The sequence below is a fragment of the Antechinus flavipes genome, chromosome 2, assembly GCF_016432865.1.
Source record: "Antechinus flavipes isolate AdamAnt ecotype Samford, QLD, Australia chromosome 2, AdamAnt_v2, whole genome shotgun sequence".
Taxonomy (NCBI): domain Eukaryota; kingdom Metazoa; phylum Chordata; class Mammalia; order Dasyuromorphia; family Dasyuridae; genus Antechinus; species Antechinus flavipes.
Window position 1 is genome coordinate 120,112,266 of NC_067399.1, and position 25,817 is coordinate 120,138,082.

A 25,817-nucleotide genomic window follows, 5' to 3' on the forward strand; every position below is an offset into this window, starting at 1 on the left:
GTAGCTCTTTTTGTAATGGCAAAGAATTAAAATTTAAGGGAATGCTTATCAACTGGGGAATGGCTGAACAAACTGTGGTATATGAATGAAATGGAATGTTATTATGCTATGAGAAATGCTGAGCAGATGGATTTCAGAAAAACCTTGGAAGACTTACTATGAAATGATGCTGAGGGAAGTGAACAGAATCAGGAAAATAATGTACACAATAACAGCAACAGCAATACTGTATGATGAATAAATGTGATAGACTTAGCTCTTCTCAAAAATACAATGATCCGAGGCAATTCCAAATGATTCATGATGGAAAATACAACAGAGAAACAACTATGGAGTCTGAATGCAGATTGAACCATACTATTTTCATTTTCGTTTTTGTTTTTTGGTATTTTTTCAGGTTTTGTTTTTTTATTCTGTTAATTCTTTCACAACATGAGTAATATGGAAATATGTTTAAAATGATTGCACATTTATAACATATCAGAGAGAGAGGAAGGAGGAAGAAAAATTTGGAACTCAAAATCTTATAAAACAGGGATGCTGAAAGTTATCTTTACATGTACAACAACAAACCCCAAAACATTTTTTTCAAGGTTAGCAGAGTCCCTTTCCCTTTCATTCCTTTGGCTAGAGGACTAGAATGGGTTATTTTAATGACTGTTTTAAAAAGTTGGGTTTTATTTATGGGACTACTTGCCATCTAGGGGAAGGAGTAGAGGGAAGAAGGGGAAAAGTTGGAACAAAAGTTTTTGCAAGAGTCAATGTTAAAAAATTACTCATGCATATGTTTTGTCAGTAAAAGCTATAATTAAAAAAAGTTGGATTTTCAGTTCCAATTGTTCAGTGATGAAGAGAGCCATCTACACGCAGAAACAGGACGGTGGGAACTGAGTATGGTTCACAACACAGCATTTTCACTTTTTGTTGTTTGCTTGCCTTTTATTTTGCCTGTCCGCCCCACCCCCCTTTACTGGTTTGATATGATTTTTCTTGTACAACACGATAATAGTATAAATATGTATGCATATATTAGATTTAATATCTATTTCTACCATGTTTAACATATATTAAACTACTTGCCATCTAGGGGAGGGCGTGGAGGAAGAGAAAGAACATTGGAACACAAGGTTTTGCAGGAGCTAATGTTGAAGAATTGTCTACACATGTTTTCAAAAATAAAAAGTTTTAATAATAAAAAGTCCCAAAAATAAAAATAAAAAATTGTGTGTGTTTTTTTTAATCATACATCAAGGACAACTTCTTTCTAATCTGAGATTGAACTAGGATGCACAAAATTGCCTTTACGAGACTCCTATCATTTCTGGAAATGGGCAAGTCTCAAAGCAGTTCAGTTTAGTCTCAGTTTAGTTTCAGGACTGAGCCGACCTCACCCAGATCACAAAGATGAAATTGTTTGTGCTTGGGGTGGAGTCCCCTCCCTGAGGCAGAGTTGAAGAAGGTTTTCTTCTTTAAGGATTTTTCAGAATTTTGGGGTTCTCTCTTCATTCCCCCCTCAAGCAGTCAAAACTTAAATTCATTTAAAAGAAAAAGACTTGGGGCAGTGTCCCTTATTGAGGCAGAGTTGAAGGAGATTTTCTCCAAGGATTTTCAGAATCCTGGGGCCCCCTCTTCAGTTTCACCTTTTTGTTGTTTGTTTTTTCCTTGTGGTTTTTTTTTTTTTTTTTTACCCTTTTGCTTACTGTCTTGGAGAGGGGGAAGGTAAGGAAGGTAGGGAGAAAAATTTAAAATACAAAGTTTTACTAAAATGAATGTTGAAAACTATCTTTACATATATTTGGAAAAAATAAAATACTTTTTGGGGAAAAAAAAAGAAAGTTATGCTAAACCAGTGACCCATTGTTCCCAGACCTGAATTGTTAATCAGTGTTGGAGGGAAATATTACAAAGTCTCTGGATATTTGTCCCATAGTCAAGTTACTATTTACCTATATGTGCTTGTAAATGGTCACATGCTTGCTACCTTGTGGAAGAACTGAGATGTAAAGCCCCAACCTGTTATACTGATATGGATTTATTTGAATTGTTTTTATCTCATCGTCAATAAAAGTTGCCCCACCTTTGAAACTGTGCTGATCTTTAATTATCAGTCTATCAAATTGACATACTTGTAATAAAAAATCCTTTTAATTCCTTGTCCTGAATTTTGCTTCACTAAAAAACCTTTTAGACTGATTCTCAGGAAAGTTTAAATGATTTGCTCAGGATTATACAAACATCAGAATTGGTATTTGATTGGCAGTTCTCTCTAGAGCCAGTTAAGACAATGTATACATGTAGAGGAAGGAGGGGAGGCAAATCAGCCCCACAATAATCCTGTGTAAAAGGTGATACAAGTAACATTAAACCTGTTTTACAGAGGAGGTAACAGGATTAGGAGTTAAATGAGTCAAAATGACAAATATGGAAATATGTTTAAAAGGATTGTCTATGTATAACCTCTGTCAGATCGCTTGTTATTTTCAGGAGGGGGGAGGTAAGAGAAGAAGGGAGAAAAAATTAGGAACACAAAATCATATAAATATAAATGTTTAAATCTTTACACGTAATTGGAAAAATACTAAGGGAAGAAGAAGGGGCGGAGGAAAGGAGAAAAAAAAAGAAATTATGTGACTTCATTTAACTCATCCCAGGACAAAGAGCTGATAATATCAGAGGCAGGATACCAAGATTTTCTTAGAATTCTAGACTTTATTCAATAAACAACAGAGAATTGTTCTGAGCTAAATAAATTATGTGTTCTATAAGACATATTCAAAAGATCATGTGGATACAAAGAATGAGCTTAGATTGACTACTTTGGGGCATGTTGTACTTAAGCCTTCTATTAAGAAAACTGAACTTTTCAGAACCCCAAGGAGCTGATCGCCTGCCCTGATAATTGGACTACAGAGCCATGGGATTTTTATGATGGACAGAAGGGAAGACAAAAGATACAACAACCGTGTATCTTTAAAAGAATTTCCCCAAATATATCTTTTAGAATAACTTTCTCAGGTGATAAAACATCCTGGATTTGCTAAGAACTGAAGCAGCGGCAGGCAGGACCTTGACTTACCATGGCCAATGATTATAAAAGGATCACTGTTGAATCTTTCCAAGCAGATGTTTCTCTGTAATAAATCAAACAGGAAATGACTGTAATAAAGGAAAATTATTTAACAAAGATAACTCTTAGATTGCATTTATTGACAAGGGAGCCAGGAACCTCCTGACTCCACAAGGAAGCATAATACCCCTCCCCACCCCGCTTTGCATCCTATCCCTGGTGTTCATTTGAAGGTCTTGGTATACCTTATTCACAGAGAGTGTACACCAGACTCTTGTCTAATTGTACAATAGCTAGTACAAGGCTAGCTGATTGGTCATTGTCCTTCATTCTTGAAAAGGACCAAAATGACTATATTAGTTACAGGGTGTCCCCCTATGGCTGATCAGACCAATGTAAGCTCGGAATGCCCTGCCACAGGTCAGAAGCAAATAGTTCCTATGGACTTTGGAGTGGACTCTTTAAACTTTGCACATCTCGAGTTTCTTCTGGGCTAATTCAATTCTGCTTTGCTCACAGAGCACAGCCCCTTCTGTGATAAGGGCACGCCATGCTGGGCAGTCCTGTGCCAATGTCTGCTGTGTTAAATAATTCTAAAGTTGTTGAAACTTTGAGAGTGTCCTTGTGTCCCTTTTTCTGACCACCTTGTAAGTGCTTGCCCTGTGTGAGTTCTACATAAAATAATCTTTGTGGTAAGCATATATTTGGCAAGCACACAATGTGCCCAGCCCCACAGAGTTGTGCTCTCTACAGTAGAGTTGGAATGTTTGCAGTTGAGTTTAAGAAAGGATCTCAAGTGTCTGGTATCTTACCCTGCCAGGTAATCTTCAGATCTTTTTATTTTATTTTTTTATGCTGATAGTAACAAGACTAGTAACTAAACAAAGACTGACAGAAGAATCAGAGATTGTCATGGCTGTAAGAACTTTAGAGGTGTTCCAGTCCAAACCTTGCATTTTAAACTGAACCCCATAGGGAAGTAAATTGGACAAAACTAGCATTTGAACTCAAGTCTTCCCTTCAACACCTGGGTTCTCTGAATTACACTGAATTAGAATGTTTCAGCTTTATAAAAGCATAACAATAAACAATATTTATTACTATCATTTTAGTGCCGTTAACTTGTCAGTCCTTTCTAAGCATTGATTTCTTCTCAAATCAAGTATATTGTGTGGACCGCATAACACATCTTAATTTAGAATGATTCTTTGAATTCTGAATTTGAAGTCACACAAGCTGTGTTCAAATCCTTCCCCTCCCACTTACTATCTGAATGACCTTAGTGGAACTACTTAACCAAAGCCAGCCAGTTCTTTCTCCTCCAGGCTTTTCTGGACTCTCCGTCCAAATCTTATGCCCACATTAGATACCCTCAGCTTCCCTCACCTTTCTAGATTCTTTTTTATGTTAGCTTCTCCTATAAGAATACAAGCTCTTTGAAGGCAGGGACGGGTTTTTTTTTCAGCTTATACATGTATTCCCAAAGCTTAGTTGTTGTTCAGTCATATCAGATTCTTTATGACCCTTTTTTTCTTTGGAAGGAGGGGGATGCTCCTTGGCAAGGACTAGAGTGATATACCATTTCTTTCTCCAGCTTAGTTTACAGATGAGGAAACTGAGGCAAACAATTAAATGATTTACACAGGGTCATACAATTAGTGAATCTCTGAGCCTGGATTTGAACTCAGATCTTCTTGACTCAGGGCCAGTGCTCTATCCACTGCTCCACCTAACTGCTTTGAATTTTAGTTTTGTTTATGTCATAAAACAACAGATTATAATAACTCATATTAATGGAGGCTTTAAGTCAGTCAGTTAAAAATTATTTTTAAACTACCTACTATATGCCAGGCATTGTGTTAAGGGTTGAGGATACAAAATGAAACAAAAGATAATCCCCACTCTCACAGAGCTCATGGTCTTTTAGGGAAGACAACATGAAACAACTATTCGTGAACATGGTAGCCACTGGAGACAATCAATGAAGGAAAAGCGCTAGAATTAAGGGGGATCAAGAAAGGCTCTTGTAGAAAGTGGGATTTTAATTGGGATTTGAAAGAAGTCAGGAGGCAGAGATGAGGAATGAGAGCATTCCAGGCATGGGGGGACAGCCAGAGAGAAGCCTGGAGTCAGGAGATGGGAGTACCTGTGTTGGGACAGAAAGGAACTGATGTCAAAAGGTCATTAGGTGACACAGTACATGGGGCAATATAAAGTGTAAACACTGGGAAGCTAAGGAGAGTCAGATTCCAAAAGGGTATGAACACTAAAGAGAAAATTTTATATTTAATACTAAAAGTGAAAAGGGAGCCACTGGAGTTTACCAAATGAAGGAGATGACATATTTAGACCTACCATTTGGGAAGACCACTTTGGCAGATGAATAAAGAATAGACAGGAATGAGGAGAAACCAGTGCCTGGGAAACCAAACAACCTTGACTATTCTAATAGCCCAAGGCTAAAGTGATGAGGGGATCTAAGCCAGAATAGTGGCTTTAGAGAAAACCACTTAAAACCACTTTAAAGACACTGGGAACAGATTGGACATAGAAAATAAAGAGTTGAAAATAATACTTTCTTCATTTCTATCCTGGAAGGCCAGTAGTACATAACCATCTTAATTTTATTGAGGAAACAACTGAGATATTAAAGCAAATCAGCCCACAGTCCTCTAGTTAATAAACGTCAGACCCTGAACTTGAACCTTAATGCTAAATAAAATTTTCTACCTTATGGGGCTACTGTGAGAATCAAAAGAGATCATACTAAACTGCAATGCATTAATCAAATAGAAGGTGTGGCTATTGCAATCTTTATTTGCCTACCTCAACTGATAAGACTGGTTTATGTTCTGAACTAAACTATGATTCACTGGCAGGTCTTTTAAGCTTCCTTCTTATTCCAGGTCTCTGAAGACTAAGGGTAAGGGTTATGTACTTGGTAAGAACCCTGCTTTTTAAATCGTGGGTCATAACCCCATATGGTATCTTGTAACCTAATGTGGGGGTCATGAAATTATAATTTATCATAATTGATTTATCAGTAAATGTTTGGTTTGTATTTTATATATGTATATATCTAGGGTCCCATAAAAATGTCTTATGTGAAAAGGTGTCACAAGTGGAAAAAGTGCAAGAAGCCCTGGTTAGAAGACTTAGTTTCAGGGAGGGAAATTAGACCTAACATATATCAGATATTTGGTAAAAAGTTTTCAATTATAAGAATATGCCAATAAAAGCATAAGTTTTTAAAAGGACAGACTTATGAGAGATTATTATATAAATTAACAGCCAAATTGTACAACAATCAATTGTGAAAGGCTTAATTATTCTCAGAAAGCCATTAGACAATTCAAAAACTGATGGAATCTGAATGCAGATCCGGACATACTTAAAACAACAACAACAACAAAAAAAAAACTTTCTTTTTGACTGGACACTTAATAGTGTATAGAAAATTACCTCCAATTCATAGAGAGGAAAAATATTGACAGAAGCTCAGTGCTTCTAATTTGAATACTACAATTTTATATTAATAATTTTCACACTTTTATCTAATGTATACTCATGTATAGGTTATAAAAAGTTTTCAAGTGTAACTGATTAGCTAGTACTTATTTAACCATTGATTTGATGTTTTTAAAATTGAAATGTACATTTCTATTCATTTTTAAATCACAGGGAACTATTAGAACAAACATTTATTTTACTTAAGATATTTTTCAAATAAAACTTCATGATGTTTTGTAAACTAGCTAGTTTTTTAAGCATTGTCTCATTTGAAAATCTTGTGTATTGTAATTGATTTTTATATAAAATGTTCAATAGTGAAAATTGTATCTCTAAGATCAGGTACAATTAAAACTATTAACCAGAAAAAAAAATGTTCTTTTTCTTTTTTGGTCTGTGTTTTCTTTTGCAACATGGCAAATATGGAAATGTTTTACATGACCACACATGTATAATCTATATCAAAGTATGTGCCTTCTCAAGGAGGTAGAAAAGAAGGAAGGGAAGGAGATAAGTAATTTAGAAATCAAAAATTATTTTAAAAAACAAATATTTAAAAATTTTACATTGTATCAAGGAAAGAAAAACTTTCTTTAAAAAAGAATAGGCTCTTCCTAGCTGTGTGACCATGGGCAAGTCACTTAACCTCAATGGCCTCAGCAAAAAAAAAAAAAAAGAATAGGCTTAGAAAAAGGGAAGAAAAATAATATAGCATATCAATAGTGCTTCTTACAAATTTTGTATTTTACAAATATTATCTCATTTAATCCTCACAACAGCCCTGAGAGGTAGATGTTACTGTTAGTTCCAGCAATTGAGCAATTGAGGCTCAGAGTTTAAGTTACTTCGCTAAGGTCACACAAGTAATACATGTTATTTAAACTCAGATCTACTTGTCTTAAGGTTCAATACTCTATCCACTTAGCCACCAAATAGGATTTATTACTGAGTAAATTCACAAACCATGGAAGGAAGCAAGGTGAAGAACAAATGGGTCAGAACAGCAGAAAAACAGAACCAATATGGTGGTAGAAGGATATAGCACAAACCAGATGTCTCACAGGAAAAAAATAGATGAGTTTTGGAAACATCACAAAACTAACAGAGATTTGAGATTTCCAACTATTTGAACAAATGTTAGAGTTCTGTAGCTACTAAAATCAGAATAGTCTCTAAAGTTCTTTCCAGATCTAAATTCATGATTCTACTATTGCATAACAAACCAATATTCTTTTTCTTGTCTTTTTGAACAACCTCCTGTTTGGTATTTAAAGTTCTTTCTAACTTGGAAGCAATCTTTTCAACCTTACTATATAATATTTCCTTCCACTCACTCAACAATCCAATTAAATTTGTTTTCTGGCTGTTTTTAAAAAAGGATTCTCCAAGCCATTCTCCAATTGATAAATGATCAAAGGATGAATAGACAATTTTTAGATGAAGAAATTTGAAACTATTTCTAGTCATGTGAAAATATGATCACTATTGATCAGAGAAATGCAAGTTAAGACAACTCTGAGATCCTACTACACACCTGTCAGATTGGCTAAGATGACAGGAAAAGATAATGACAAATGTTGGAGGGGATGTGGGAAAACAGGGACACTGATACATTGTTGGTGGAGTTGTGAACAGATCCAGCCATTCTGGAGAACAATTTGGAACTATGCTCAAAATGTGTTACTGTAATGGGCTGAAGCTCAAGTTGATGCACTGAGGTCCCAAGCACGTGAGGCTAAATAGTAATTGGACCATACTCTACTAATATATATGCTTGGAGAAAGAATGGCCCCTGCCCACTCTGTGCAAGTCCTGATGTGTTGTATAGGAAATGATTTTGGTGGGTGGGGGCAGGGGAGTGGAGAGGGAAGCGGAAAGAGAGACTGCTGGCTGGTTTCTTGACACAGCTGCTTGCATTGCTATCGTGACCTCCCTTCACCTCTGCTGGCTGGGTCCTGTCGCAGCTGCCCATATTGCTATCGCAATCCTCCTTCACCTCAAAAAGAATAAAGATTGAAGATTTTCCCTTAACCTGAATTCCTGACTCCAGCTGAGTTTAAAATACGCGGTCATCTCATGTTACTCATGGGCTTATATGACAAAGAGATCTTAAAGGAGGGAAAGGGACCTGTATGTGCAAAATGTTTGTGGCAGCCCTGTTTGTAGTGGCTAGAAACTGGAAAATGAATGGATGCCCATCAATTGGAGAATGGCTGGGTAAATTGTGGTATATGAATGTTATGGAACATTATTGTTCTGTAAGAAATGATCAGCAGGATGATTTCAGAAAGGCCAGGAAAGACTTACATGAATTGATGCTGAGTGAAATGAGCACAACCAGGAGATCGTTATACATGGCAACAACAAGACTATATGAGGATTAATTCTGATGGACATGACTCTCTTCAACTATGAGAGGATTCAAACTAGTTCCAATTGTTTGGTAATGAAGAGAGCCATCTACATCCAGAGAGAGGCCTATGGGAACTGAGTGTGGACCATAACAAAGCATTTTCACTTTCTGTTATTGTTTGCTTGCATTTTTGTTTTCCTTGTCAGGTTTTTTTCTTTCTAGCTCTGATTTTTCTTGTGCAACAAGATAACTGTATAAATTTGTATACATATATTGGATTTAACATATATTTTAACATATTTAACATATATTGGACTACCTGTCATCTAGAGGAGGGGGTGGGGGAAAGGAGGGGAAAATTTGAAACAGAAGGTTTTGCAAGCGTTGATGTTGAAAGATTACCTATGCATATATTTTGTAAATAAAAAGCTATAATAAAATAAATTTTAAAAAAAATTCTCAATTTCCCTTTTCCCTACCTTTGTCCAGATTGTGTTCCCCACACCTAGAATGCATTCCTTCCTACCTCTCTACCTCTTATAATTTTCCTTAATTCCCTTCAAGTTCAAATCAAGTACCACTTTCCACATGAATACCTTTCTGGTTTCTCCTAAAGTAGATACTACCCTTTTCACCCTCCAGAAATTACCTTTAATTTACTTGTATATAATTATTTCTGTGGATACATATTGTCCATCCTGATAAAATATAAGATTCTTGAAGTCTGTTTCATTTTTCTTTCTATTCCTAGAACATTAAAGAGTCTCCTAACACATTATAGGCATTTTATAAATGCTAACTGATTGTCAAACTAAGTCTAGCCTAAGGCCTTGAATATAGGAAGTATATAATAAATGTTTCTTGAATATAAATGTTTCTTGAATTAAGTCAGGCAGAGATTGGTTTTTGTTTTTGTTTTGCTTTGTCCTCCCCCAAAGGCTCACACAGTCAATATGTGTCAAAGGTACAATATGCCAGATTGGTCCTCTTTCATCTTGAACTTGGAGTCAGAAGATGAGAAAATCAAATTAATTCGATTTTGTAATTGATTCTATTCTGTAACAACCACTGACATTTTTTATAACTGCTGAAGTCATATTTTTTTGTCTGAGTTAAGTTCCTAAGTATCATAGGTTCAGAAATTCGGTCTTCCTCAATGAGTTAAGTTTTATTTCCCTATAACTCACTTTTAATTACGAGAAGCCTGTTATCTCTATGCCACTAGTTGTCCTACAAGGATGTGTAACTAACTAATCCTGCGGGTAGAAACAGCAATCAGCAACAAGATGAAAGGAGGAGTGGTTGCTAGTCTCACAAACCTGATTCCCAAACAATCATATTGTCTCCCCACTTCTATATTGCTCTAAACTTTGCAGCCAATCATACTCTTTCCCCCATCTATGATACCATTTACTAGTTTTTAGATGCTGTTCTTTTAGTCCATTAAATAATCTATTAACCCTTATTCAGGGTTTTTTGGCTTGCTGCAGAATCAAAAACTTTATTAGTAACTGCTAGCCCTACCAATAAATTGAACTTCAATCAGAACTTTGTGCCTCAGTTTACCTTAATAACAAGAGTCCTGGTTTCAGATTTCAGCTCTGACCCCAACTATATGACTACAGGCCTCTCAGGCCCAACCTTTTGTTAGGAATATAAAGAAAAAGAGAAACAGACCCAGACCTCAAGGAGTTCTTATTCTATCAAGATAAATAACATGTACACATACATCTATTTATATACAAAATAAATCAGGTTTTTCCTAACTACAACTTACCACTCTTCCTACTAACCCACAAGTCTTCTCACTTATGAGTAGAAAGAATTCCTAAATGCTATTTCAAAAGCTTTGGAACACCGCCATAAAGTCATGTGATGGGCAGCATAATAGAATAATAGAATAGAATCATAAAATTTGAGTCTGAAACAGCTCTACCTTCCACATAGTTTGTGAGCTGGAGATAGTCATTTGACTCCAATAAGCTTCTCTTTCCTCATTTATAAAGTGGAGATAATGATGCGGGCTGGGGCTGTCTCACTAGGTGGTTCTGAGGATCCAATGAGATAATGCACATACTGATTGATGCTTTTTAAACTGTAGTGCCACAAGTGCTAAAAATATCATGGAAATGATTTGTTTTAAATGGGGTAACAAAGTGGAGGCAGATCAAGTTCTGGCTTTATGTTGAATTCTTAATAGCTAAAACTTTGCCAATTTGCCACTCACTCATGCGCTGTTTGAGATGAGTCACAACCACGTTTCAGTTTCTTCATCTGTACAATTCTCAGAAAAATTTCCACTGAAGTTGTAGGCAACTAGGATTATAAATTTAGAGCTGGAAGGGACGTCAAAGGTCATTTAGTTTAACCTTCCAGTACAAATGAGGAAACTTGGGCACAGAGAAAGACTCAGTAAGTTATCCAGCAGAGCTGGAATTCAAAGCACAGAATCACAGACTATTAGCTGAAAGGGATCTCACCAGCCATCTTATCCAACCTATAACTGAAAAGACCTCTTTTCTATAACCTACTCAACAACAGATTATAATAAAAATAGTAATTAATAATGATGATGATGGTCAAGGTGGTGATAATAATGAAAAGATAGTAGCATTTTAATTGCAAAGAGCTACACATTTATTATCTTTTTAGGTCCCCACAACAACTTTAGGACCTACATAACATTATTGCCCTTATTTTACAGAGGAGGAAATGGAGGCTAGAAGAGGTTAAGTGATCTGCTCAGGTACACAGGATCTGAACTCTGGGCTTCCTGACCCCAAGTCTATCCACGGAGCCCTCTACTGTACCACCAATACTATTTTCCAGTCCAACTCTTCATTATTTCATCTGGGGTTCTCTTGGTAGATGCTGAAGTGGTTTGTCACTTCTTTCTCACGTTCATTTTACAGATGAAGAACTGAGGCAAACAGGGTGAAAGGGCTTGCCCAGTATCACAGTACCACACAACTGATAAGTGTCTAAGGTTGGATTTGAACTCAAATATGAATCTTCCTGACTCCTGGCCCAATACTATGCAGTATGGCATCACCTAGCTGTCTATTACACCACCTAACTGCTCCTAAAATATATCTATCTTTTCTCAACAGGGAGAACAAACTATCTCCCCCATACCACTGTTGGACAACTTTCCACGAGTGTTTTCCCCAATATCAATCTTGAATGTGTCCTGTTTGCTGATTCTTACCATTGTTCCTAATTCTCTCCTACAGAGGCAAACAGAATGGCTCTAATACCTTTCCCATGGTATTAGCCATGCTCTGGCTCTTTGATTCCACATATCTCTCTCCCCACAGGATCATGAGTCTCTTAAGGTCCTGCTTTACTATCCTATGATCCTGAGTTTGCAAGAGTAAACTAACAATGGGTACCCTGATTTTTAATGAGGGTCTCTTAGATCAAGCAATATTCCATACAACAATCTACCCTAATCAAATGAATACCATCAAATAGAAATTTCACCCATTGCTAATATTTTTTAAAAATAAAAGCAAGATTATTTGCAAATTTCAAGTTTCACAAAAATAACAAAATAAATGTTATTTTAAAAAGTCTACAAAAATTTGAATATGCTCCACTATGGTTTGTTTTCCAGTAAGTGAGTCATCTTTCTTCATTTTACTTTGGCAGATGGCTTCATTTCACGTCCCACAAGTAAGAAGGACTTGGACTTCTTGGTTTTTGGAAATATAGGAGGTGTGACTCATCCTTATACAAAACAGGCTCCACCCATGCATGCATTCTTGAGAAGTCTATAAAGATAGAAGGTAGGGAGTACTTGATCACAATCATTATACCTTATGTTTGTACTATATTTTCAGATTTATTATAAAGCATTTTTACATGTTATTTCATTTGATCCTTACAATAACACTATGATGATGTAGATTTGGGGAAACCCTAAAGGTTAACTGACTTACCTGATTCTGCATAGCTAGCAAACAGTGTAGTCAAGACAAAAACTAGATCTTTTGATTCAGAATTCTACTCTATCTGACCTACTCAGGAGATCTTAGAACTGGAATGGTCTTCAGGAACCTAAAAATGAGTGTCACTTTTGTTCATCCAAAGTCTGCTCTCTTAACTATATTGTCTACATTGCTTTCAATTTTTTTTTTTTTTTTTTTTTTTTTTACCATTTTTTTGTTAACATACTGTTGACATAGCAATCACTCTTCAATAAATATTTGTTCTGGTTCAGCTGTGTCCAACTCTTAATGATCCCATAAACCATATTGTCAATAGAGTTTTCTTGGCAAAGATAATAAAGTAGTTTGCCATTTTCCTACTCTAGCCATAATACTTTCCTATTAAAAAAAAAAAAATCTAATGATTGTCCCTACTAGCAAAAGAAACTTCCCTTTCAAGGTTTACCATTTTTAATAAATAAGGTGTTTTAACTTCAGGTCATTTGAAGACAACTGCTTTCATTTTTTCTACCACCCTCATAGAGAACCCTTTACAATCCAGCTTTTGTTACCACCCCTTCACTGAAACAATTCCCTTTAAGCTCACCAGCTGCTTCTGAATCACTAAATTCAATGGATCCAGCCATTCTTTATACAGCATTGCACATTACAGACCACTCTCTCCTAGTTATTTTTTCTCCCCAAGCTTCCCTGACACTACTCTCTCCTCACTATCTTCTTACTTCTATTTACTGTTCCTTTGTCTTCCTCCTTCTCCACTCTTTCTCCTCTTTCCTTTTCTTCTCCTGCTCACTTAGCATAGTTTCCTTAGGACTCCATCCCAAGTCCTTCTCTCTATATCTGTTCTTGGCCAGGCCATTCACCTCATCTATCTTCACTACGCTGAAGCTTAGCACATTTATCTAGAGAACTGAATCCTCTTCCAAGTTCTCAATGCCAAAAATCTAAGAGGATATCCCATTTCGAACTCTTAAAACTGACTTCTTTTTTCCCCCAGGAAATCTGTTTTTTTCTAACTAACAAACCATCAACAGCACAATCATCCTCCCAATCATCCATAACATGTTTTCCTCACTATTTCTTCACTATTGTCTTCAGCTCTTGGGCAATATGACAATGGGATAGTTTACGAGTCTGAGTCTTGCAGTAAGAAAGAATTGGATTCAAATTCCAACTCTGACAATTACTTAGCTGTTGGTTAGCTGAGCACGAAACAATGTTTCTGAGCTTCAATTTCTCATCTATTAAATGAAATTATTTTAAGTAACTTTACTTTAAAGTCACTATTGAGTGCTAGCTATTATCATTTCCTTTCCTTTGTCCTATACATCAAATCAATCAAATCCCATCAATTCCATCTCTACAATGTTCCTTATATCCATTCCTTCTTTATTAATCCCATGATTCTCTAGTTCTCATTATTGCTTACTCTCATTCTCTTTTATCAAGACTATTGCAATACTGTCCTAACAAGTTCACATTTCCAATCTACCCTCTTTAATGTATAACACATATGGTTACAAAACTAATTTTCTTGATTCACAGATCCAAATCAAGTTACTCTACTGTCCCCAAGCCTTCAATTATTCTCTATTCCCTATTGAATAAAGTACAAAACATGGGCTATGTTTGATTTTGAAGAAAACCAAAGTGTCCTGATATGGGGACACTTCATATCCCCATCCCAATACGACCCTTGACTAAATTTCTCCAACTAGATGCACTCTAATTCCTCCACTTACCAAACAGGTTAGAGGCATAAATAAGAAACTACCATTAATGAATGTGATTATTCATCCCCGATTATGTCTATGAGTTTCTAACCAATTTGTCTTTGTATGGAGCTTTAGAGTTAAAATGATATAATGGAGATAATGGTATAATGCACCAAGAATCAGAAAATCTGTGGTCAGTTCTGACCGCACTATTTATGAGCCCTAGGATAATGTAGGCTCAGTCAATGACCTCTCTAACTCTCATTTTCATCATCTGTAAAATAGGGATAGTAATATATACTCTATCCAATTTCAGTAGACTGGTGTGAGGATCAAATGATTTATAATGTATGTATTAATGCTGTGTAAACTATAAAGGGCTATGTTTTAAAAGGCATTATTAAATTCTTTCTCAAGTCCAAGTCAACTGCCATGTCCTCCATGAAATTTTGCTTACTACCAATTAATAAAACCTTTCCCTTCTCTGTTACCACAAAGTTCTTTGTTTTTGTGCTTTTCCCCTTGTCCATAATTCTTCCAAGGGTTCTGACTATAAATGGTTAAGCAATCACATCCATAGTTTCACTTCCCTAATATGTAATGTGTTCAGGTCCTGATTCAGTCACACTCCATTCAAGAAAACATACTGACAATATAACAGTTCTCTGAAGTAATCCAATGTGACCTGGAACAAATATATTATCTATCAGAGCCTCACCAGAGAAGTAAACTTATCTTGTTGAATCAAAAACAGATTTTGCCTATTCAAAAAGAGTCTAGGAATCCTAAAAAACAAAACAAAACAAAACAAAACAAAAACAGATTTTAGAACTTTCTTAAGATGATAGGAAAATGGGTATTTCTAGGAAATAGTCATTTTTCCCTCCCTGAATACAAGTAATTGGTTAACTCGTGTTACTTTGTTTTATAGTGCTTTATGATTTACCACATGCTTTCCTCACAGGATTACTGAGAGGAAGAAGACAGGTATCAGTATCCCTATTTTGCAAATGAGGAAATGGGGGCATAGAAAGATTAGTTTGTCCATGATTCTCCAACTAATAAATAGCTGAGAGGGAACTCCAATCATAACCCTCTGATTCCAAGTCCATGGGATCTTCCTTAGAAGGATACTTTGCCTGAAATACCATTCAGCTTTCCCAAACTATTTTCATAGGATGATGGAATTATAAATTTAGAGTCAAAAGAGATTTTGGAAGCCATTTTTGTCCAAATGCCTTATTATATAGAAGAGGAAATTGAGGCGAAGGAGGTTGAGACTGTCAACAGGCAATCACATCATAACACTTAAGTGAAAATCAGATTTATTACAAGAGATCAAACAAGTATGTGGAACCCAAACAATTCACAATCCTTATAGAAGTTTATATACAGGGGAAAAATGAGGAGGGGAAAGCAGGAAGGAGAGAGACAAAGGAGGGAAAAGGTACAGTGATCCTTCCTAAAGCAAGGCAATAGCAAGAGCCAAATTCTTTTCCCTTGGAAATTTACTATATATAGCAAAATTATTCTATATATGCTTCTATTTCTTAGTTCTTTATATGTAGTGTCTTTCTTCATATGTCCTTTATAGTTAACCTGTGTATTTATAATAGTCATTCTTGAAACAATATTGCTGTTAATGTATGCAATGTTCTCTTCATTTCACTCGTCATTATTTTCATGCAAGTATTTCAGTTTTTCTAAGATCACCAAACTCACCATTTCTTATAATACAGCAGTATTTCATCACAATATATACTACAATTTGTTTAATTGATGGGGTCCCTGCAATTTCCAGTTCTTTGTCTACCACAAAAAGAGCTGCTATAAACATTTTAGAACATATAGTCTTTTTCTTTTCCCCAATCATCTTTGGAAATAGATCTAGTAGTAGTACTGTTACATACTGACACAACTATTCTGGAAAACTTCAGAATTATGAAAAGTGAACAAAACTTTCATATTCTTTGACCACATTCCACTTCTAATAATATATCCCAAGGAGGTCAAGGACAAAAATGAAAAGCCCCTAATACACATTATAGCAGTATTTTTTGTGTTTGCAAAGAATTAGACACACCACAGATACCCATCAATTAGAAAATAGCTAAACAAGTAATGGTACATAAATGAAATATAATAATACTGTGCTATAAGAAAGGAACAATAGAAGGAAGCTTGGAAAGACACATAATCAAAAGAATCCAAGTAGAAACAAGAAAACAACAAATACACAAGAACTATAACTATGTAAATGGCAAGAGCCACAACAAAACAATCCAAATAAAATATTTCATCATGACCAAGCTTAGCCACAAAGAGAAGGCACTCCTCCCACTCCTTGCTGGGCTGTGGGTGTGGAATATTGCTTGTGCTATTACAGCAAAAAAAAGGGAAAGAAGAAGAAAATCAGGGACTGAGAGTTTAAAATCTTCCTCAGAGGCCTTTCCTGCCTGTAGTCATTTCCCTGCTTTGCTTTGCTCTACTGTGAGTTTAACAAATAGCTCACAGTCCAATGGTTTGTATTCAAAGAATGTTTCTTTTGGAAAAAGAAATATACTGTCAATATTTATCTGTTCCCTCACAACTCTGAATGCTATAAAGCAGCCCCAACCATTTCCCAAAGAAGGATGGAAGGCTCTACCTGATGCACTCAACAACTCATTTCCTAACAAATGCTAGGGGACTAGAAATATAGATGATTTATCCTGGTAAACTTCTCACTGAGTAAGCCCTGTTTATTTCAGCCTACATTTTCCCAAGATAATGGTACCTCTCCACAAAGCTGATTTAGAATTAGGCCTCCATGATGTTGACTACCCCTCTCTCCTTTCCTTATCTCACTTGGGAATTGTTCAAAGTCAAATATTCCCAACAAGATTTAGATGGTTCCCTCCCACTTTAATACCAAACAAGACCTAAAACTCAAATCCAAATTTAACATTGCTGCACCCCATAATATACACAGTAAAAACCACAATGTAAATGGAAAGAACACACACACACATACACACGGAGAGAAATTTATAAATTATATATAAAACATATATGTATATGAAGTGTATATAAAATGTTTTATGTACATATACATATGCAATGTGTATAATATATATTAAATATATATAATATGTATTATATGTATGCATATTTATAAAGATAAAGCAAGATTCAAATGAAGAGAAGATATTATCTACCCCCTGGTGGAGGTATGAGGTCCACAGGTATTATAAAATGCATTTATACAATACATTTTCAATGTATTGATCAAGTGTGCTGTTGTTTTTTTCTCTCTAAAAAAATACTATGTCCTCTGTGGTACCTCTCTGAGAGGGAGAGGAAGGATACATGGGATACTATGATAATGTAAGAAATAGTATAGAGCAATAAAAAGTTATTAAAGTTTAAAAAATAACATCTCTCCCTCTCCCTCCCAAACAAAGTTTTTCACCTCTGACTAGCACCATTCCTCTCCTCTTCCACACTTAACAGACTGTTTCACAGCTAGAAGACCCATCGATCTAACTTCCTCATTTTACATAGAAAAATAGAGGCCATAGTAATCAAATGACTTACTCAGGATCATAAGATAAAATATGTAGAGAGGATTTTAGAGATTATCTAGTCCAACTTCCTTAAAAAAAAAAAAAAAGAGGAAATTAAAGTGTCAGAAGGAAAAGTAATACTTTTAAAGCCATACATAATAAATAAATTGCAATGGTGGGATTTGAAACTAAATTCTCTGACTAAATCCTAGTAGAATATAATTCTTAAGGACAGAGGTTTTTTTTTTTTTTTTTTTTTTTTTAATGTGTCTCCTAGCATAGTACCTTTCACATGCTTTCTGGGTGGGAATCTTTCCACCAGACCCTGATAGCTCCTCAATCAGCTAGTGGTCAGCAGGATCACCCTCCTAAGGAGTCCTACCTTCATCCAGTGCTGCTTCCAATATACCAAGCTCACCTTTTGGTGACTTTTTTTTTTTTTTTTCTACTTCAGGATTCCCTCTGATGTTCACTTTAGTCTGATTTCATTGATATAAAAATATCGGGCACAAGAGAGAGAGGGTGTATATAGTGTGCTTTGTCCCATAGCTTCTCCTTTGCCAGGAAGGAGATTGGTTGGGAGGAGCTTGCCAAATTACTTAGATTGAAACTATCTTCTGAAGCTAAAAATGTGAAAGAGTTGGGGTAAGGGCAGGGTGGGGGAGAGAGAGGGAAATACAAGATTTGGTTAATAAATTATTCTGACATAAATTTAAAAGTAGAACTGGGATGGTAGTCAAAAGTTGCTGCCACACCTGGAAGGGTTTAAGGATTAGACTAAGCAACACTAGCAGGAAAACAAATAAAGGATTGGAGGTAAGCAAATGAATTTGTAAACTATAACTTATGGGGATATTTTTCCTCCCCTCCCCCTTGAAAGCCTATAAGGTAGAGGTTGTAGGGGTGTGTGTGTGTGTGTGTGTATGTTTTGGAAAGGCATGAAAAATTCTCATTTTTAGGTTTTCTTATTCCTTCAGATTCTCAAAGAACAAAATGATCCTAAACCAAATACTAGTGAAGAAAAAAATAAAAGAAAAACTCTTGGTCTGATTTTTCTTGCATGACATAACACATATGAAAATATATTTAAAAGGATAGCAGATATTTAATTTATATCAGATTGCTTGCTGTCTTGGGGAGAGGGGAAGTAAGGGAGGAAAGGAGAAAAATTTGAAACACAAAATTTTACAAAAATGAATGTTGCAAAAATGTTACATGATTTAGAAAAATAAAATGCTATTGAGAAAAAAATAAACTGAATAAAATCTTGCTACAACTTCTATTTTAGGATTTTCAAATTGTTTGAAAATAAAACAATAAATAAAAATAAAAGAGAAAGCCATGGACCTTCTGTTCTATAGAATTAGTATGTTCCCCTTCTGGAAATTATGTAAGGAAATGTATATACACAAAAACTGGATGGAATTCAGTCTGAATTGACTCCAACCTCCCCTTTCAACTAGTGGCATAATGCATAGAGTGCCAGGCTGGAAGTCAGGAAAGCCTCATCTTCCTGAGTACAAATCTAGCCTCAGTCACTTATTGTGACTTAAGTGACTTATGTGACCCTGGGCAAGTCACTTAAACCTGTTTGCCTCAGTTTCCTCATCTGTAAAATAATTTGGAGAAGGAAATGACAAATTACTCCAATATTTTTGCCAAGAAAACCCAAATGAGGTTATGATGAGTTTAAAACAACTGCAAAACAACAATCTCTTTCTGTATTTAGTTCAGGACCTGGGTTCAAATCCTGTCTCTGACAACTCCTAGCTGTGTGACTAATAGTAAATCCTTTCAGAGCCTCTATCTCCTCATCTGTAAAATAGGGAAAATAATATTTACAGTGCCTAAGTTACAGGATTGCTAACAAAAAGGTGTCAGTAAAGCAGGTAGCTAACTTAAGTGCTCAGTAATATCAGGTGTTACATTTCAAATTACTCTCCTAAAGGCCTATTTGTTGCTGTTAGAATTCAGTACATTTTGCCTAAAGCATAATCTCCTATGCCTAGAATATATTCCATCTTTTTAGAATCTTTAGCTCCTTCCAAGCAGTTTAAATATCATTTTCCATCCAAGACCTTTTTTTCATGGCTGTCCCTGAAGTCACAATTTTTGTACCTGTGAAGCTCTATTTTTGGCAATTTCTTTTCCTCCACTAGTCCAGACTTATTTCTCTTCCACAGAACCCACTCTCTTCTCTCTCATTAAAGTTAATCTAGAATGATTGCTAGGGTCTCATAGTAAACTTTTTAATTTAAAAAATAAAAGTAATAATGACTGAAATAAACAGGCTGGGCCATATTTAGGCAAAATAGTCCTACCTGTGGTACCAATGACAGTCACAGGCATCTAATTTCTTCTGGCCTAATAAGATATAGAATTGGAAAAGAACATACATTTGCTCTCTAGTCTTAGGAAAAAAAAAAAAAACTGTAGCCCATCTTAAGCTGGAATCCTTGAATTTTATACATGTATGCATACACACGTGTATATGTATGCATGTACATGTCTATATCTACATACATATACACATGTGTGTATAAAGCTATATTTCAATATATATAATTGATTTCCTTCATCATCATCTTTATTTTGTGCATTTAAAATCCTTATTCTGAGAAGGGGTCCAAAGACTTCAACAGACTGCCAAAAAGGTTTATGAGTCACATAAAAATGTAAAACCTCTCAGTCAAGCTCAATCCTTTTATTTTACCATCAGGAAACTGAGATTCGGAGAGTCATTGTGAGTGGCAGCACCGGAGCCAAATCCAGGCCCCCTAATTCCAAAATCAGAGCTTTTGACCGCCTCTAATAACTCAACTTTTTTATAGCACTTTAAAATTTACACACTTTCCTCACAGCAACCAAGTGAGATAGTAAATCAGCTGATACCGTCAGCAGGACTAGGATTTCGACAAAGAACTCCAGACTTTCAAAGCATGCTTAACACCCACAATCTCTGGAACTCCAACCAACTAAATGTAAAAACATGACAAATTCGCTTGATTGTGCAAGAAATAATAACAGTCTTTGGCACCAAAGAGCACCAGGGAGCACTCACTCCCCAGTTCCCTAATGGGTTTCTCCAAAAGGTTTGTTGCCTGCATCAAATCCCAAGGCGAGCAGCTGGCACCTCCCGGGCACTTCACAGGCACCTCGCCGGCCTGGAGGCATTCATTCTAGTCTGCTCCACTCATTCCGGAGGAATACTCGAGGCCCAGCACCACAGAGGGCCTCCCAGCTCTGTGAGCGCTCCAGAGGAGCCTCCCATACCCAGATTAAGATGGGATGGGTGCGGAACCTACTGAGGGTGCGCTGTACTCCCTCCCTCCCTCCGAGTTTCCCTACTCCTCAGCCAGGAGACTCTGCTTGACCCCTAGGGGAGTCGAGGAGCGTCCCCACATTGATGAATCCTGACGCAAAGTCCCCAAATGGGGCTGTGAAATCCCCCCGAAAGGTGTTCAAAGAACAAGTCAGAACACCAATCGGCCGGCGGTACAGTCATCCTTAAGGCCACTCCCTGCTAGTCCTTCCCGCAGCCCAAGAGATCTCCCTACAAGGGATTTCCTTACCACGGCGGGAGCGCAGTCACAGTCTGCCCTTTCTGAGCTCAGACCCACTCTGTGCACTTTGGGCAATTCATATATTGACTACAACGGGCAGAGCTAGTCTGGGCTGGGCTGGGCTGGGCTGGGCTGGGCTGGGCTAGTCCGTCCTGCTTTGGGGCGGAGACAGTGTCGGTTTCAAGACGTTCCTTACCCGCTTCCCCTATGGTCCCGGAAATTTTACTCCCCAGGCTAATAAATAACACCTGGCTATGAGTTATTGGACACCAACTAGCCTTTCCCCTGACTCCACCCCGGCCCAGAGTAGCCTCTACATACCCAAAGCTGAGGCTACTTTCAGAAACTTCTGAGCAGCAGCCCCAGAGGCCCGTTTGCTTCTGATGTAGTGGAAAGGGCGTTGGGCTTGGAACCAAAAGGTGTGGATTCAAAGCTCCACTGTGCAACTTAATATCTGCTGGACGTGGTTCTCTGCGCCATAGTTTTTAAACTAAACGGTACTAAATGGTCTCTAAAGCTAGTTTCGGGAATAGATTTTAGGATCTCCAGCTTCCGATTCCCTGGGCTCACACGCCCCCTCACCTGGTTTATGCCGTACTGTTTTTCGGATTGTGGAGCACATTCACTTAAGAGGCGCACCTACTCCCACAGGAAGCCAGAAAACCGATCCTGTCCCCACCCACACTGGGAAACCATGTGGTGGTTTGGAGCTCAAATTCCATTTTATTCCAATTTAGAAAAACTGTCCTATCATCCGAACTACTAATGAAAAGTCTGGAGGCAGATTGGCATGTTTAGTATCAAGACGAAAAAACCGGGACGTAAGTAGAAAGGTCAGGATTTGAATTGAGATTCTTCAACTTATCAAGTATCTTCAAGCAACTCTAAAAAAAAAAAAAAAGGGAAAAAAAAGAAAGATTCTCTTCTCTGCCTCAATTTCTTCATAGTTACATCAAATTCTAAACATTTTATAAGTTTTAAGTGAACATGTCAAAAGTGCCTTAATTTACAAAGTAGGAGAAAATTATCTCCTACAGGATCCACTGGTGATATCAGTGAATCCTTGTACCCTTTTGATAACCTGTAAGTTCACTAGCTTGGGATGGAATTCAGGTCTGTAAAACTTGGTCCAAGTCACTTTACGTTAACAATCTTCTCTCTCATGTGTAAAAAGACTTTTGTATAAACCGAATTTCTAATTTGCTGATTTAGACTGGAGAGAAGGGCTTTGAGTGATTTTTTTCCTCCACTGGAAATTACAGTTTCTCTTTCAGGGGTGGCAGGATTTAATTCATTCCGAGTAATTATTACACTTAGGTAACCAAACACAACTGGAAAGTATGTTTAGATCTGAAAAGTGGAAGTGACAGCAAGAGAAAAGAACACAAAGTGAAAACAGTAACAAATTTCAAGCCTCTTAAAAAAAAAAAAAAAAAAGCAAACATGTCTTAGAAATTACAGTTCTCTCCTCGAGGGAAATGAAAACGCCTAAGGATGGGGGTTACATTGTAAATACTTCTGTCATCTGGTGACAGACTTGGGTGGAGAACCTCAAAGTTCTCTCTAGAGACCTTGCTCTCTTAGTGAAAAGAGCACTGAACTGGGAGCCAGGAGACCAAGGTTCAAAACCTAGTTCTGACATTTACTAGCTTTGTGACTGGGCAAATCACTCCACCTCCAAACCTTTAATATACTCATCTGTCAAATTAGAACAATAATATTGGTACTTCCACGGGTTGTCATGGGGAGAGTTCTATGTAGCTAAATTACCATAGAAATGAAAGCTAAAATTAATAGCCAAAACATTCAATAATGATTGTCTCTTGAGTATAAGGATTTCAGAGTTAGAAAAGACTTTGGAGTCTCATTTCCCAAAGGAGGAAGCTGATATTCAATGACTTATGTAAAGTTACATGGCTAAGTAAGTAGAGAGCTAGCACTAGCAGTCAAATCCTAGCTGCCTTTCAGTGACCAAAATGCAAATGCTTTATGAATTTTATCAAATGACTTGTTCAGGGATACATAGCTAGTAAATCTCTGAAACTGGATGTGAACTATTCTTGACTCCAGTCCTAGTGTTCTTTACATAGCTACATTATTAGTTGAAGGGACTGGGATGGTGATTTACCCCAAAGACAATGGCACTGGGCTCCCAATGATCAGTGCTGTACTAACCTTACAGAACTACTGCTAGTGCCTTCCAATTAACATTACCTCCCATTTACTCTGTATGTATATTATCTCTGAGACAGCTACTTATGGAAGTGAATAGAGTACCAGGTCTGTAGACAGGAAGATTCATCTTCCTAATTACAAATCTGGCCTCAGACAATTTTTAGCTGCATGACCCTGGGCAAATCACTAACCCTGTTTGCCTCAGTTTCCTCATTTGTAAAATGAACTAAAGAAGGAAATGGCAACCACTCAATTATCTTTGCCAAGAGAATTCCAAATAGGATCACAAAGCATCAGACATGACTGAAAAGGACAGAATATGTAACTATACATAATTGTTTGCAAGTTGTCTCTACCATTAGAATGTGATCTCTATAAGAGCAGGAACCATATTTTGCCTTTTTTTTGTATTCTTAACAGTTAGAACTGTGTGTGGTCTATGAGAAAAGCTTAATAAGTGACTAACTGAAAGAATCAGTTCACCTCAAAACAGATGTGTGATACGTAAAGGCAAATAAGTATGTATTGTCTGTATATATCTGAAGGATGTCTTGGCAATCTAAAGAGGCAATGTTCTACCTGAAGTTAATGGCTGTACCTAAGCTTTCAGCTCTGGTGCGACCTTCCTTCCACTTGGGCTCCTTGCTTTCACTCAATCACCAGTCATTCACCCCTTAGCTAGGCACAGCAGATAAAGTATTAAACTTGGAAATAAGATAGTTTTGAATTAAAATCTAACCTCAAGTATTTACTGGCTGTGGGACCCTAGGGAAGCTACTAAATTTTTGCCTGCACCAGTATACTCATGTGTAAAATGAGAGTAATGTTTAGCACCTACTTGGGTTGGTATGAAGATAAAAGTGAGGTGATATTTGTAAAAAGCTTTTCAAACCTCAAAGTGCTGTATAAATACTAGTTAAATATTAATATTAACCTCGAAGTTGTTTTAAAAATATTTTTTAAATTATATTTTAAAATAATTATGACTCTATATATTTTATATGTGCAAACCTGGGCTGCTCCTGGGAACCTACAGTTGTGTATTGAAATATCCCCAGAAAAGATTGTGGGAGTCATCATGTCATAATGGAAAAAGCATTCAATTTGGGCCCTTGATAGAATTCTGGTTAGGCTACACTGGATCTGGGTAACTCTTTGGCTTCTGAGCTATTTACTGCTTAGTCATCATTGCCATAGACATATAAAACTCTGGAAGTGGTCTAATGGATTCTATCCCAAAACTTATTACTTTGAAGGCTTTTTTTTTTCCTTCTTATCATTAAGACTTCTGAGGAGAACCTGGAAGAGATTCCATTCCACATATTAGGCAAATCAAGGTGGGCAGACAGGATAAGTGTGTGAATTTGATCTCTGAATCTGTCCATCCATCCCACCCTTCCTCCTGGATTCTATTGGAATACCTTCTTGAAAGAGAGCAATCAGAAAGGATGCTATGGACAGAGACTACAGAAAGCTGACTTTTAACTACTTTAACTAGGTGACTTTTAACTACCAGCACTACCTGGACACTATGCATCTTTTTGCCACCTGTTAAAATGGGAGGTGAAAGGGGCATGAGTTTAGATTCTATTTAATCAGAGGGTTCTTGTCACTCTTCCCACTTTGCTTCCTGCTCGATTTGAAGAGAAAGAAACAGAAGAAACAATAGGAATCTGTCTTTAGCAGTGAATCAAAAATGGAATCACATGGTTAAATCCAGACTGCAACCATTTAAATTCTTATTTTTGTTTATGTGCCTAATAAGCGCAATATCTGATGGTGACCTAAATTTTAGTTATGAACTTAATATTGCAATGAATTGTTAATCAAAAAGCGTTTACTAAGTGCTTACTCTGTGTGAGGCTCTATGCTACATGCTGAGGATAAAAAGAAAGACAAAAACAGTCTCTACCCATCAGAACCTCACATTCTGATGGAG

General features: G+C 36.7%; 1 protein-coding gene across 1 annotated transcript in view; it reads right to left on the reverse strand.

The window, feature by feature from the left end:
* ANXA4 (annexin A4) overlaps window positions 1-21,812 on the reverse strand; it is a 51,161-nt gene extending 29,349 nt beyond the window's left edge. The window contains exons 1-2 of the mRNA XM_051975431.1: window positions 21,713-21,812; window positions 3,077-3,131 (exon numbers count right to left, since the gene is read on the reverse strand). Coding sequence (XP_051831391.1) covers window positions 3,077-3,079 — 3 coding nt within the window. The 5' untranslated portion in view covers window positions 3,080-3,131; window positions 21,713-21,812. The remainder of the gene's footprint in view (window positions 1-3,076; window positions 3,132-21,712) is intronic.
* Between the last annotated feature and the right edge of the window lie 4,005 nt (window positions 21,813-25,817).